We start from the raw sequence: 15,149 nt of genomic DNA on the forward strand, positions 1-15,149 counted from the left end.
GGTCACGCAGCCAAATGCCTCATGCTCCCTGAAGTCAAGAGGTTCCTCCATCCCACTTTCTCCCTTCCATGTTCAACAGCACTGCAATCCCAGAGGAAAAGCCAGTGAGTGGATCCGGTTGCTTTTGCTCTTCCCACACATTGTGCTTATCTCATTCTCCACACACACACACACACACACACCTGGAGCTGTGGATAATGCTGTTTCGGTTGCAGAGCCACCAAGCAAGATCTTTTCCTACAGGAAAAGCTGGGGGAACACTGGGGCTCCAAGAGACACCACTGGTCTGTGGATCAGGCAAACAAGCAGAAAGGACTGCAACCTTGCTGCTGTCAGACAAGACAGCAACCCTGGCTGATGGCCTGCAACTCACTCAGAGAGCTGCCTGTCTACCTACTTGGAGATTGACAGCTCACTCCATGCACCTATTGCGTGAGCTTCTTCCTACTTTGCAATGTACCAAGCGATCAAGACCTAAAACCACTTTTGCTTTTTTTTTTTTTAATGAAACACTATTAAACATTTTAGAAAGTAGAAGACAGAAATCCAATATCTTACATGAAAACAACATGGTGTGGGAAGAGGTGAGCTTCTGTGCAGCAGCATCAACACACCTCAAGCAAGGGGGGGGAAGGGGGATAAAAGGAACCAAACCAAACTGCATCTTGTATACAAAAAGAAGGCACAAATGAGAGGAACACAACTGGAGGCAGCAGGCCACAGGCCGCCATGCTGCTCTCTTAACACAAACGTGGCTGGGCCACGGCTTTCACTTTTTGCAAACTTGACCAGCCAGGCTCAGTGCAGCTGCCTCAGAGGCCAATAGCTTGCCTAACATGTAACAGATGTTGGGCACATTGCAGGGCCTTCCTCCTCTACCAAAATCCTACTGTTTGGCCTTAATAAGCCACCCAAGACATAGGTAGCGGTGGTGGCAGCAGCATTTCCTGCAGGGTTACACACAGCTTGTGCCAACTGGGGGAAGCAGCTTTGGCCCAAGCGGTAGCCCGGAAATTTTACTGGGCTTTCCGCTAGGAAACTCGAGGACCAGCACAGTGCTTTTCTGCAAGGGGAGAGGTTGGCAGCGTTTGAAAGCAGCCAGGCTCCAAATAATTCAGTTATCCACCTCCTCCTCCTCATTTTGCTCTTCCTCCTCCATCCTTTCCTCCTCGTCTTCATTTTCTTCCTCCCGACTCTTGTCGGCATCTTCAGAATCCTCCTTCTTGTCCTTGTCTTTTTTCTTTGGTTCTGATGCACTCTTCTTGCCTTTCTGCTCACGCCTGTAGGCTAGGAGAGACAGGTGCCAAGGTTAAACGTGGACAGGGGTCAACGTGAAACCACGCAGAGGGGATGAGCAGAGTGGGAGATCCCTGAGACATTTTTTCACGTTACCTTCCAAGGATTCTTTTAAAGGGCCCACGAATCGCTGAAACTCCATTTCTTCCATGGCTGAAAGGACATCTCCAGCATTCAAAGTTTTCCTCTTCCCCTTCATGGCAAAGTTATTTGCACTAAGTGAAAAGGCAGAGAAAAAAAGTCTCCATGAAAAGTCAGCCCCCTTCTCCCTGTGAATCTTTTTAAAAAATGTGTTTTCTGTAGAGCAGCGGTTCCCAAAGTTTTTCATACCAGGACCCATTTTTTAGAATGAGAATCTGTTGGGACCCACCGGAAGTGATGTCAGAGCCCAGAAGTGACATCATCAAGCAGGAAATTTTATTTTATACTCCCACACAACCAAAACCAATTAAGTAAATTAAATTATAATAAGTATCAGTTTAAAAAATTATTTAAAATAAAGATCCTTCTTAACCTACCCAAGCAGTTGCGGATCTGTTTTAAAAAAATTCCCCAAACATTCCAAAGGCTGTAATCCTTTCCACGCTTATCCAGGAGTAAGCCCCACTGACTATCGCTGTTGAATACATAGTAGCCTGGTAAAAGGACAGATCTGTAACATTTCCCCAAATGCAGCCACTTACCGTGGCAGCATCAAGTCTAATATATAGTAAAAATACACGTTGAAATGAATGGGGACCCACCTGAAATTGGCTCGTGACCCAGATCCCGACCCACAGAAATCTACAGCTCTTTGTTCAATACCTGGCACCTCCATGCCCAGTTGGCATAGACCCCCCAAGCATGGACCCCGAAGGGCCCCTGCAAATTGGCACCGCGTCACACCACCACCAATGGTCCAACTCAGGGCATGGCAGCCGAAAACTGAGTCTCCATCCAGGCCTCTGGCCTTGGCTAGCAGAAACACTCACCATGAGGTGGCATACAGCACAAAGACACTGGCAGCCCTCGAGATGGCACTCCGGGCTTCCTTGGAAATGTTCACTCCGTCAGGAAGCTGAGAAAAAAGAAACAGGCATCAGCCTGGGGAATACAGCGAACCCTCAGTATCTGCGGGGGAGCTGTTCCAGGACACCCTCCACAGATACTGATTTCTGTGGATAATGGGATCTGTGGGAAGGGCCTCACAGGACCTCCTGAACGCAACCAGAAGCGCGTTCTGGACACATCTGGGAGGCCCTGGGAGGCCTCCAGCCACAGGTTCAGCACCTGGCAATACTGAAATCCATGGATGCCAAACCCACGTCTAAAGAAAGCCCACTGAACAAGCTCAGGCTTCTACACAAGAGGTATCAGGAGATTATTTGGGTCTGTTGCATCAGCCTTCAGTGTCACCAAGGGTGCTCTCCCACCAGAGACACCAGCTAGCATGTTCGATGACTGAGGACCTCCCAGCAGCCCACCCTCTTACTGCTTCCTTGATGATGCGGGTTATAACAGCATTGGGCAGGTTGAGGTCTTCAGGCCGCTCAGCCATTGTGGGCACCTGGGAAGATTAAACAGGAAGCATTAGGCATCTGTTGTTAAAGTTATGTTAACAATGTGATCCAGTCAGGTTTGTTTGGTTTTAATTGTTTTTAATGCTCTAACAGCATTATTTTTTTTTGCTTTAATGCTTAAAGCCACCTTGATTGCCCTCACCTGGAAAGAAATGGGGTGTAATTAAAAAAAAAATAATAATAATGCAAGGTCTACCACCTTAGGGCTATGCAAAAGGCAAAAGAAGGCAAACAAAAAACAAAACAGAAAACAGAATTTGTTTTCTAATTTGAAAACGGAAATCTGAGAACCAAGAGCTGAAGGGCACTTTGGGGGGGTGGGGTTCAAAAACACTTTGAAAGCTACTCTTTCTTACTTTTCAGGTATTTCAAAAGTGGAGTATTGTTTTAAACCTGCCAGGAGGTTTGGGGGGGGGGGGAGTGCATGGGAGCTCAAAGGACAGCTTCTGAGCGTGCACAAAGAGTAAAAGGGCAACCTCTGAGAATGTACAGACCACATCCCAGGACAACCAATTCATTTTCTATGCAGTTATGGAGTATATAAAGGTTCTCGAACTAAAAGGGCAGCCTCTGAGCATGTACAGAGAGTAAAAGGGCAGCCTCTGAGCATGCGTAGACCACATCCCAGGACAACCAATTTCATCTTCTTTGCAGTTTCAGAGTATGTATAAGGTGCTCAGACTTAAAGGGCAGCCTCTGAGCGTGCACAGAGAGCAAGAGAGCATCCAGCTCTGAGCATGCACAGAGAGCGCATCCCAAGAGAAGCAGCAAATTCCGAGAGCTGCTGGGACTCCCCCTTTGCAGCTTTGGGAAGACGAGGCCTGCCCTGCCTGTGCACTTTGGAAGGAGGGGAGAGGGAGCCTCTGAGCATGCACAGAGCGCACCCAGGGAGAGGCTGAGCATGCACAGAGCGCACCGTGCAGCAAGAGGAGACCCCCTGCTTCCACCCTGCCTCGGGCAGGCGCTGCCGCACTCACCCTGGAAGGAGCGTCCGCTCGAAAGGCGCGCGAACCCGCACTACTCGCCTCCCCAGCAGCACGCGCTTGGCCACGCCCCCTTCCCCGGGCTTCCCAGCACGCGTCGCGCTGAACACAGGCAGGATCCAAAGAGGTCCGGGTTGAGCACAGTGCAACAGACACTTCCGGTTGCTGACTGCAGGCACTCACCAGCCCCCACTGGGAGCCACGCACTGCTATGGGAACTGCTGCTGCAGGTGTCACCAGGGGCTGCAGCACTCCTGGCAGGCCAGACCACTCCGGACACAGGGCAGCATCCTGCACAGTTCAAATGCAGTGGCACCACTAGGACTGGGGGAACCCCCATGCGCCTTATGTATTGGTGCAGAGGCGCCACCCTTGCGCAGCAAGAGGCATGTTCTCCTGGCTGTCACAGCCGTGTGAGGCCTGCCACTGTAAGGCTGCCTGAACACTCAGGCCTTCCTCAAGAGCAGAACGTGACAGATCTGAAACCCCCTTCGCACAATGGACTCACCCCCGACACGCACATAACAAATCCGGCATAGATTTGAGGAACCCCCTAGAGCAGCAGTTCTCATGTGTTTAACACCAGGACCCACTTTTTAGAATGAGAATCTGGCAGGACCCACTGAAAGTGATGTCATGACTGGAAGCGACATCATCAAGCAGGACAATATTTTTACAATCACAGGCTGCAGTCCTCCCCATGCTTACCCAGGAGTAAGCCCCATGACACCAACCTAAGTTTAAGGCTTTTTATTAGGAGGAAAGGAACCTGAACCAAACAAATGGAAAGACCTTGTTTCAAATTCTCCCAATTGAGAGAGGACCTCAGGTAGGCAGGCACTAGGGAGGCAGGCGGCAGGCCAAGGGCTGGAGGCTTGATGGAAGTTCCCCTCTGGTTTTCAACTCCAGCAAAAGGCTCTCTCTCAGAGCTCCTTCCCACAGAGTTCAGAATTCAGCTCTTCTCTACACCTCTTTCCTTGCTGGACTCTGAGCCCCCTGTGCTGGTGCAGTCTCTTTTATAGCCTCAGTGGCTCTGCACACAGCAGCCTCTACCTTTCCTCCACTGGTACTGCAGCCTTCTCTCCTGCAGCAGTTTTCCCTTTGGTCCTCCAACTCTCAAGGGCTTTACAAGGTACTCAGTTCACTTTCCCCAACAGTGAGCCCATTGGCTCAAACAAAACTTTATAATGATTGGCTCAGACAAACTCAGACTGACTATTGGCTCATGAAAGGCGCAGGCTACGATCCCCTCAGGCCAATTTACAGCAGTCAACTGAGCCCAAGTTCTGCATGTATCAAAAGCATTTTCATAGTAGCCTGCTGAAAGCACAAATAGTGTCGCAAACGTGCCATAAGGCACTCCTGCAACACTCTGTGCCTGTCCAGTGCTGGTTCAGCATCAGCCCATGCTGAGCCACTGCTGGACGGAGGACAGAGCACCACCACCCAGAGTTCCAGGTGAGTGCTGGGTGGCAAAATGGTAAATTGGGGTGGGGGAAGCATTCCAGGGTGGGGTGAAGGTGGGGCAGGAGGGGGCAGAGATGGCGTAAGCTCCCTTACCCCGAATAGCCCTATGCTTCCGAATACCCCAAATGCTTCCCAGCCCCATGGAGTGCAGCCCTTTCAGCTGCATGGTTGGTTACCATTTCAGCACCTCTGCAGCCCTGGGCACTGGGAAGCACAGGACTGGGCTGCCCAGCAGTTAACAAAATAACTGTTTATAAAATCATTACATATGGAGAGCTGAACCAAAAGATATTTATGGTATTCGAGGTCCTCTGTTAGCCTCTGCAGCATGGACAGTGGTTTGATGAAGTTTACTTGGAGAAGTTGGGAGAGAGCACAGGGCTCAGATCTGGAACCTGCACAGTGGGAAATTAATGCATTGCAACAGCTCATATCACAGCCAATTTGCCAATTGACAGGACACACCACACTGCCACTAGTGCCACTGCCACTAAGGGCTCACATCCCCCAAAGGCCCTACTAATTAATGACCCTCAGGAAAAATGAACCCCCTCAGGATTGGAGGGAAAAATGAAGCCCCTCAAGATTGGTGGGAAAAATGAAGCCCCCTCAGAACTGGAGGGAAAAATGAAGCCCCCTGATGGACTTTTCCTCCAGAAATTTGTCCAATTCCCTCTTAAAGGCATCTTGGTGAGATGCCATCACCACTTCCTGTGGCAAGGAGTTCCATAAGTTAATCACAAGCTGGGTCAAATGATCTGCCTTCCTGCCTACCAGACAAGCAAGCCCCTGATATATTGGGACAAATATTGGGAGCCCATATTTGTCACTGAAATCTTACCCAGATAAACCTTCCTATAAAGCCTGGGTCTTCCTCAGCACATCTTCCCCCTGCACTTCCCAGCCAAGCCCAGTGAAAAAGGCCCTGATCCTTTTGGGAGTCACTTTCTTCCACGTAGAAGAATAGAAGGCTCAATGCATTTCCCCCAAAGATAAACTTTTGGAGAAAGGCGGGAAAGAGCAACATACAGAGCCGCCTCCTATTGGACAAGCACGCACGGCGGGCTTTCTTCTGATTGGCTGATGCAGCTTAGGCGAGACAAAGAAAAAAGTATCCTTTCAGAGATCTGCAGACTCCGCCCTGCTTCGCTCTGATTGGTTGACTCAGGAAGGGGCGGGGAGGAGACACAAGTATAAATGGTGTAAATTTGGAGGGAGATACAAGTATCACTTCAGGCAGGGACTTGGATACATGTAGCAGGTTTGCTCCAGCAGGTAGAAGGGAGGGGGTTTCTTTCAAGGCTGAAGGGCCACAAAGTCTACAGGACTTTTAACCAAGAAGGGGGGGGGGAAGGTTTCCCTTCCCCACTCTTCCAGGGGCTGCTTAAATGCTTTGTTCCTTGGGGGGGTGAGAAGCTGGGAGGGCAGCCCCTTGCCCCCCCCAGGGGAGTGGCACCTGCAACTCCAGGAACCCTGAAGGAAAGTGGGAACACCTGGTGCAGGAACCAGGTGGAGCACTTAACAGCAGCTCCTACTGAGGGAAGGACTTTGTGTCTTGAGGGGAAGGTAGGAACTGAGGGGTTCACACCAGTGGGAGCCTGTACATCTGGTTCCAGTTGAAACCAGTACTGGCCTGAGGAGAAATTTGGTGAAGCCCCCTCCCCACTTTTCCAGGGGCTGCTTAAACACTTGGTGCCTTGAGGGAAGTTAGAAAATGGGGGCTTCACATTAGTGGGAGCCTGTACATCTGGTTCCAGTTGAAACCAGTACTGGCCTGAGGGGAAATTTGGTGAAGCCCCCTCCCCACTTTTCCAGGGGCTGCTTAAACACTTGGTGCCTTGAGGGAAGTTAGAAAATGGGGGCTTCACATTAGTGGGAGCCTGTACATCTGGTTCCAGTTGAAACCAGTACTGGCCTGAGGGGAAATTTGGTGAAGCCCCCTCCCCACTTTTCCAGGGGCTGCTTAAACACTTGGTGCCTTGAGGGAAGTTAGAAAATGGGGGCTTCACATTAGTGGGAGCCTGTACATCTGGTTCCAGTTGAAACCAGTACTGGCCTGAGGGGAAATTTGGTGAAGCCCCCTCCCCACTTTTCCAGGGGCTGCTTAAACACTTGGTGCCTTGAGGGAAGTTAGAAAATGGGGGCTTCACATTAGTGGGAGCCTGTACATCTGGTTCCAGTTGAAACCAGTACTGGCCTGAGGGGAAATTTGGTGAAGCCCCCTCCCCACTTTTCCAGGGGCTGCTTAAACACTTGGTGCCTTGAGGGAAGTTAGAAAATGGGGGCTTCACATTAGTGGGAGCCTATACATCTGGTTCCAGTTGAAAGCAGTACTGGCCTGAGGAGAAATTTGGTGAAGCCCCCTCCCCACTTTTCCAGGGGCTGCTTAAACACTTGGTGCCTTGAGGGAAGTTAGGAAATAGGGGCTTCACATTAGTGGGAGCCTGTACATCTGGTTCCAGTTGAAAGCAGTACTGGCCTGAGGAGAAATTTGGTGAAGCCCCCTCCCAACTTCTCCAGGGGCTGCTTAAACACTTGGTGCCTTGAGGGAAGTTAGAAAATGAGGGGTTCAGGTTACTGTGAGCTTATACATCTGGCTCTAATAGAAAACAAGAAGTGCCTGAGGGGATTCTTAGTGCAGACTGTTCCTCAATATTCCATGGACTGCTTAAATCCTTAACGCTTTCCTATTGAAAGAAGAACTTGATCCCTCAGAGAGCTCATGTAGCAAGTCTCTCCATTTCCAGGGATTGATTCACCTTTGAAGAAAGAAAAGAAGATCCAAAGAAAGAAGAAAGTGGAGCTTATAATTGTATAATTCAAGCCCCTAGAGAAACCAGTACTGGCCTGAGGGGATTATTAATATACCCCATTCCCACTTTTCCAGGGGCTACTTAATTCTTTCTGCCCTGAGAAGATGGAGGAATGTGGGGTCTTCAGGCCAGTGGGAGCTTCTATGTCTGGCTCCTGTATAAACAAGTATTGACCTGAGGAGATTGTGTAGTCTTTCCCAGGGACAGCTTAAAGTCTGTGTTCCCTGATGGGAAGGACAAAGTAAACCTCATAAGGCCAGGAGGACCTTATAATTCTGGTTCTCATGTAATCCAGTTCTGGCTGGAGGAGAGTGCAAGCGTAGACCCTTCTCTATGTGTCCAGGGACTGCTGAAGCATTGTGTGCACTGAGGCCAGGGGGAGCTTCTATTTAAGGCCTGAGCAACCACTCTTCCCTTCAGGGCACACAGTGCTTCCCCTGTCCCTTCACAATCAGGGAAGGGTCCGCATGAACACTCTTTTCTAGTCAGTACTTGATTTTAATGGAGCAAGAGATTTTAATTCCAGCTCTCATATCTCTAGTATTGGCCTGAAAAAAATAGTATTAACTTAAAATAATTACAAGTGTTTGTAAATCTTGCTCCGGTAGAAAATAGTACTGGTCTGAGGGGATTCTTACTGCAGACCCCTCCCCACTTTTCCAGGGACTACTTAAATTCTTTGTGCCCTGGTGGGATGTAGGAAAATGTGGTATTCAGGCCAGTGGGAGTTTATAACTCTGGCTCCAGTAGAAAAAAAGTAAAAACGATTACTGGCCTGAGGTGAAATATGGTGTCTCCCACTCCCCACTTTTCCAGGGGCTGCTTAATTTCTTTCTGCCCTGAGTGGAAGGAGGCAAATGGGATTGTTAGGATGTCCCCTCCCCAAATTGAGCTCTGAAGAAGGAAGAAAGAAGATGGGAAGAAAGAAAAACAGCCCTGCCCAGCCATTGGTTCTTGTATTGTGCAGCATGAACAGCCAGACCCAGTAAGTGCAGTCCCCTGCCCACCTTTCAAGTGACACCTGAAACTCTGTGGGCCCTGAAGGAACAAGGGAACACATGATGCAGGAACCAGATGGGACTCTTGACAGCAGCTCCTACTCAAAGCAGGACTTGATCCCACAAAGAGCTAAGGTGGCCATTCTCTGCCTTTGCAGGGACTGCATCAGCTCTGAAGGAAGGAAAAGGTGTTTATAATTCTATAATTGAAGCTCCTTGAGAAACCAGTACAGGCCTGAGGGGATTCTTAGTGCCGACCCTTCCCCACTTTTCCAGGGCTTGCTTAAATATTTTGTGCCTTTAGGTCAGGGGTGCTCAAACTTTCAACTTTAGGGATGCTGGACCTTTAACAAGTGTATAGAAGAGAGAATTTCAGCAGGTGCAGCTTGTCATCTGTGGGATGACAAGTTGCACCTGCTGCAATTCTCTCTTCTATACACTTGTTAAAGGTCCAGCACCCCTAAAGTTGAAAGTTTGAGCACCCCTGCTTTAGGTGAAGTTAAGAAATGAGGGGTTCAGGCTAGTGGGAGCTTCTACATCTGACTGCAGTTGAAACCAGTATTGACTTAAGCAGAAATCACATGAAGCCCACTCCCCACTTTTCCAGGGGCTGCTTAAACACTTGGTGCCTTGAGGGAAGTTAGAAAATGGGGGGCTCAGGCCAGTGGGAGCTTATACATCTGCCAACAATAGAAAACAAGAACTGGCCTGTGGGGATTCTTAGTGCAGACCCTCACTCACTTTTCCAGGGACTGCTTCAATTCTTTGCACTCCTGGAGGAAGTTGAAAAATGATGTCTTCAGGCCAACAGTAGCTTGTGCATCTGGCTCCTGTACTGGTCCGAGGGGATTCTTAGTGCAGACCCTTCCCCACTTTGCTAGGTACTGCATAGATTCTTTATGCTTTCCTGTTGAAAGAAGAACATGATCCCATACAGAGCTAAGGTGACAATTCTCTGCCTTTCCAGGGACTGCTTCAGCTCTGAAGAAAGAAAAAGGATCCCAGGAAAGAAGAAAAGAGAGCTTACAATTCCAAAATTCAAGCCCCTAGAGAAACCAGTACTGGCCTGAGGAGATGCTTCATGCAGACCCCTCCTCACTTTCCCAGGGACTGCTTAAATTCTTTCGGCTCTGGGAGAAACTTAGCAAATGGGCTGTTCAGGCCACTGGGAGATTGTACATCTGACTCCTGTAGAAAAAAGGACTGGCCTGAAGGGATTGTGTAGTCTTTCCTAGGGACAGCTTAAGGTCTGTGCTCCCTGATGGGAAGGACTTAATAGACCACCTCTGGCCAGGAGGACCCTATAATTCTGGTTCTCTCATAATCCAGTGCTGGCTAGAGGAGAGTGCAAGTGTTGACTCAAGTGGAGACTGTATCTCCAGGGACTGCTGAAGCATTGTGTGCTCTGAGGCCAGGGGGAGAGTAAGGAGGGCTTGAGCAACCACTCTTCCCCTTCAGGAAGAGTCCGTGAGGGGATTCTTAGAGCCAACCTGTCTCTACTTTGCCAGGGGCTTAACTTCTTTGTGCCTTGGTGAGACTTGTTCTCATTTTCCAGTGCAAAGTGTATAAGTGCTAAGGTCCTCAGCCAGTGGAGCCTAATCTGCCTGAGTGTCTCAGTCAAGTGCAACCTGTGAATCTGTCTGAGTGCTGAGTGCTGCATGCTGAGTGTCTCGGTCAAGTGGACATGTAAAACTGCGCGAGTGCTCAGTGCTCAGTGCTGAGCGTCTCAGACCAGTGGAGCTGGAGCGAGGAGCTTGACTGTCTGAGTGCTGAGCGGTGAGTGCTGAGTACTGAGAGCTGAGTGTCTCAGACCAGTGGAGCGCGGAGTGTCTGAGAGCTGAGTGTCTCCTGCCAGTTTTGCCTGTAAATCTTGCTGAGCGCTGAGTGCTGAGCGCTGAGTACTGAGCGCCGAGTACTGAGTGCTGAGCGTCTCAGTCAAGTGGGGTTTTGTGAATCTGTGTGAGTGCCGAGTGCTGGGCACAAAGCGTCTCAGAGCAGTGGAGCTCTGTTAATCGGAGCTGGCTGTCTGAGTGCCGTGCTGAGGCTCTGAGCCTTGGGTGCTGAGTGCTTAGCGTCTCAGGTCAGTGGAGTTTTGTAAATCTGGCTGGAAGCCAGTATAAGCTTCAATGTCTGAGTGCTGAGTGGTGAGTATCTCAACACCAGTGGAGCTTTGTAAATCTTGCTCAGTGTGGAGTGCTGAGTGTCTCAGACCAGATGAACGTGCGAATCTGGCTGAGTGCTGAGTGTCTCAGAACAGTGGAGGTTCTAATCTGGCTGAGGTACTGAGTACTGAGTGAAAAGAAATCCTAAGGCCAGAGAAGCTGTTAAAACTGGCTCGAGAAACGAGTACTGGCCTGAGGAGATACTTGAACTTGGGTCTAAACTTGGGATACTTGGGTCTGCATGAACACTCTTTTCCAGCCAACACTTGATTTTGATGGAGCGAGAGATGTTAATTCTGGCTCCCATATCTCCAATATTGTCCTGAAGAAAATAGTATTAACCAGAAATATTTGGAAATGTTTGTAAATCTGGCTCCAGTACAAACCAGTACTGGCCTGAGGGGATTCTTAGTGCAAAGGAACCATACCCCACCATGGGCTGCTTAAGTTCTTTGTGCCCTGGTGGGAATTTGGAAAATGAGGTGCTCAGGCCACTGGCAGATGGGAAATGTGGCTCCAGTAAAATGTAGTACTGGTCTGAGAAGATAGTTAAAGTAGCCCCTTCCAAATTGCCCAGGGACAGCTTAATTTCTTTCTGCCCTGAGTGGAAGGAGGCAAATGGGATTGCTAGGATGTCCCCTCCCTAAATTGAGCTCTGAAGAATGAAGCAAGAAGATGGGAAGAAAGAACAGTCCTGCCCAGCCACTGGTTCCTGTACTGTGCAGCATGGACAGCCAGACCCAGTAAGTGCAGCCCCCTGCCCACCTTTCAAGGGACACCTGAAACTGTGTGGGCCCTGAAGGAAAGAGGGAACACCTGGTACAGCAACCAGGTAGAGATCATAACAGCAGATCCTACTGAAAGCAGGTCTTGATCCATTCAGAGGTAAGGTGCCCATTCTCTGCCTTTCCAGGGACTGCATCAGCACTGAAGAAAAAGAATGCAAAGAAAGAAGAAAAGAGAGCTTATAATTATGTAATTCAAGCCCCTAGAGAAACCTGTACTGGCCTGAGGGGATGCTTCATGCAGACCCCTCCTCACTTTTCCAGGGACTGCTTAAATTCTTTGTGCCCTGGGGGAAAATTAGGAAATGAGCTGTTCAGGCCACTGGGGCTTGCACATCTGACTCCTGTAGAAAAAAAGGACTGGCCTGAGCAGATTGTGTAGTCTTTCCCAGGGACAGCTTAAAGTCTATGCTCCCTGAAGGGAAGGACATAATAGACCACCTCTGGCAAGGGGGACCTTATAATTTTGGGTTTCGTATAGTTCAGTGCTGGCTAGAAGAGAGTGGAAGTGTAGACGCTTCCCTGTGTCTGCATGGACTGCTGAAGCATTGTGTGCTCTGAGGCCAGGGGGAGCGTTTTATTATGGCCTGAGCAACCAGTCTTCCCTTCAGGGGGCACAGTGCTTCAGCAGTCCCTGGAGACACAGGGAAGGGTCTACACTTGCATTCTCTTCTAGCCAGCATTGGATTATATGAAACACAGAACTATAAGGTCCCCCTGGCCAGAGGTGGTCTACTACATTGCCAGGGGCTGCTTAAATTCTTTCTGCCCTGGTGGGAAGTTGGAAAATGAGGAGCTCAGGCCACTGGCAGCTGGTAACTGTGGCTCCAGATTCAAAGAAAGAAGAGGAGAGAGTTTATAATCCTGTAATTCAAGCCCCTAGAGCAACCAGTACTGGCTTGAGGGGATGCTTCATGCAGACCCCTCCTCACTTTCCCAGGGACTGATTAAATTATTTGAGCCCTGGGACAAACTTAGAAAACAAGTTGTTCAGGCCAGCGGAGCCTGTAAATCTGGCTCCAGTACAAACCAGTACTGGTCTGAGGGGATTCTTAGTGCAAACCCCTCTATACCTCACCATGGGCCACTTAAGTTCTTTGTGCCCTGGTGGGAATTTGGAAAATGAGGTGCTCGGGCCACTGGCAGCTTGTAAATCTGGCTCCAGTGAAATGTGGTACTGGCCTGAGAAGATAGTTAACGTAGCCCCTTCCTCAATTGCCCAGGGACAGCTTAATTTCTTTCTGCCCTGAGTGGAAGGAGGCAAATAGGATGTCCCTTTCCTAAACTGAGCTCTGAAGAAGGAAGAAAGAAGTTGGGAAGAAAGAAAAACAGCCCTGCCCAGCCATTGGTTCCTTTACTGTGCAGCATGGACAGCCAGACCCAGTAAGTGCAGCCCCCTGCCCACCTTTCAAGGGACACCTGAAACTGTGTGAGCCCTGAAGGAAAGAGGGAACACCTCCTGCAGGAGGCAAATGGAGCTCTTGTTGCTCCTGCTGAAAGCAGGACATGATCCCACACAGAGCTAAGTTGACCATTCTCTTCCTTTGCAGGCACTGCCTCATCTCGGAAGAAAGAAAAAGGATCCCAAGAAAGAAGAAGAGAGAGCTTACAAATCCTTAATTCAAGCTCCTAGAGAAACCAGTACTGGCCTGAGGGGATGCTTAGTGCAGACCCTTCCCCACTCTACCAGGGGCTGCTTAAGCACCATATGCCTCTGAGGGGATGAGGTTATAGGACATGGAGGTGTTTTTAATTCTTCCTCCTATAGAACCCATCACCGGCTAGAGATGAGTGTCACTGTGTAGAACATTCCCTATTTTCCAGGACTGCCTTAGCCCTGTGTGCCCTGAGGAGAGGAAGAGATGCTCAGGCCTAAATCAGAAGCTCCCCCTGGCCTCAAGACACACAGTCCTTAGAGGTCCATTTCAAAATAGGGAAGGCTCTACCTTGACAGACTTCTCTAGCCAGTAATGGACATTAAGGAGGGGAACTGGAGAATCCAGCCTCCTATAAAAGCCAGTACTGGAGAATAATATTAGGCTATCTCTTTCCCCACTTTTCCAGTGGCTGCTTAAATGTCTCGCACCCTGGAGGGGAAGTGAGCAACTGGTGTTCAGGCCAGTGGAGTTCTGGCTCCAGCGGAACAAAAGAACTGGTCTGAGGGGATTCTTAGTGCAAACCCCTCTATACCTCACCATGGGCTGCTTAAGTTCTTTGTGCCCTGGTGGGAAGTTATGAAGGAGGTGCTCAGACCACTGGCAGCTGGTACATGTGGCTCCAGTAAAATGTGGTACTGGCCTGAGAAGATAGTTAAAGTAGCCCCTTCCTTAATTGCCCAGGGACAGCTTAATTTCTTTCTGCCCTGAGTGGAAGGAGGCAAATGGGATTGTTAGGATGTCCCCTCCCTAAATTAAGCTCTGAAGAATGAAGAAAGAAGATGGGAAGAAAGAAGAGCAGCCACGCCCAGCCACTGGTTCCTGTACTGTGCAGCATGGACAGCCAAACCAGTAAGTGCAGCCCCCTGCCCACCTTTCAAGGGACACCTGAAACTGTGAGCCCTGAAGGAAAGAGAGAACACCTCCTGCAGCAGGCAAATGGAGCTCTTAGCATCTCCTGCTAAAAGCAGGACTTGAGCCCACACAGAACTAAGTAGACCATTCTCTTCCTTTGCAGGGACTGCTTCAGCTCTGAAGAAAGAAAAAGGATCCCAAGAAAGAAGAAGAGAGAGCTTACAGTTCCTTAATTCAAGCCCCTAGAGGAACCAGTACTGGCCTGAGGGGATGCTTCATGCAGACCCTTCCTCACTTTCCCAGGGACTGCTTAAATTATTTGAGCCCTGGGACAAACTTAGAAAACAAGTTGTTCAGGCCAGCAGAGCCTGTAAATCTGGCTCCAGTACAAACTAGTACTGGCCTGAGGGCATTCTTAGTGTAAACCCCTCTACACTTCACCATGGGCTGCTTAAGTTCTTTATGCTCTGTTGGGAATTCGGAAAAGGAGGTTCTCAGGCCACTGGCAGCTGGTACACGTGGCTCCAGTAAAATGTGGTACTGGCCTGAGAAGATAGTTAAAGTAGCCCCTTCCTT

General features: G+C 49.5%; 1 protein-coding gene across 1 annotated transcript; it reads right to left on the reverse strand.

Moving 5' to 3' along the window:
• Positions 1 to 515: 515 nt before the first annotated feature.
• POLE3 (DNA polymerase epsilon 3, accessory subunit) lies at positions 516 to 3,905 on the reverse strand. The gene is made up of 5 exons (XM_066610789.1): positions 3,833 to 3,905; positions 2,768 to 2,842; positions 2,268 to 2,353; positions 1,393 to 1,511; positions 516 to 1,287 (listed from the first exon to the last, which is right to left on the reverse strand). The coding sequence occupies exons 2-5, from the start codon at positions 2,831 to 2,833 to the stop codon at positions 1,115 to 1,117; spliced, it is 444 nt and encodes a 147-aa protein (XP_066466886.1). The 5' UTR covers positions 2,834 to 2,842; positions 3,833 to 3,905; the 3' UTR covers positions 516 to 1,114.
• Between the last annotated feature and the right edge of the window lie 11,244 nt (positions 3,906 to 15,149).

Source organism: Tiliqua scincoides, chromosome 16 (genome assembly GCF_035046505.1).
Source record: "Tiliqua scincoides isolate rTilSci1 chromosome 16, rTilSci1.hap2, whole genome shotgun sequence".
In the NCBI taxonomy this organism is placed as follows: Eukaryota; Metazoa; Chordata; class Lepidosauria; order Squamata; family Scincidae; genus Tiliqua; species Tiliqua scincoides.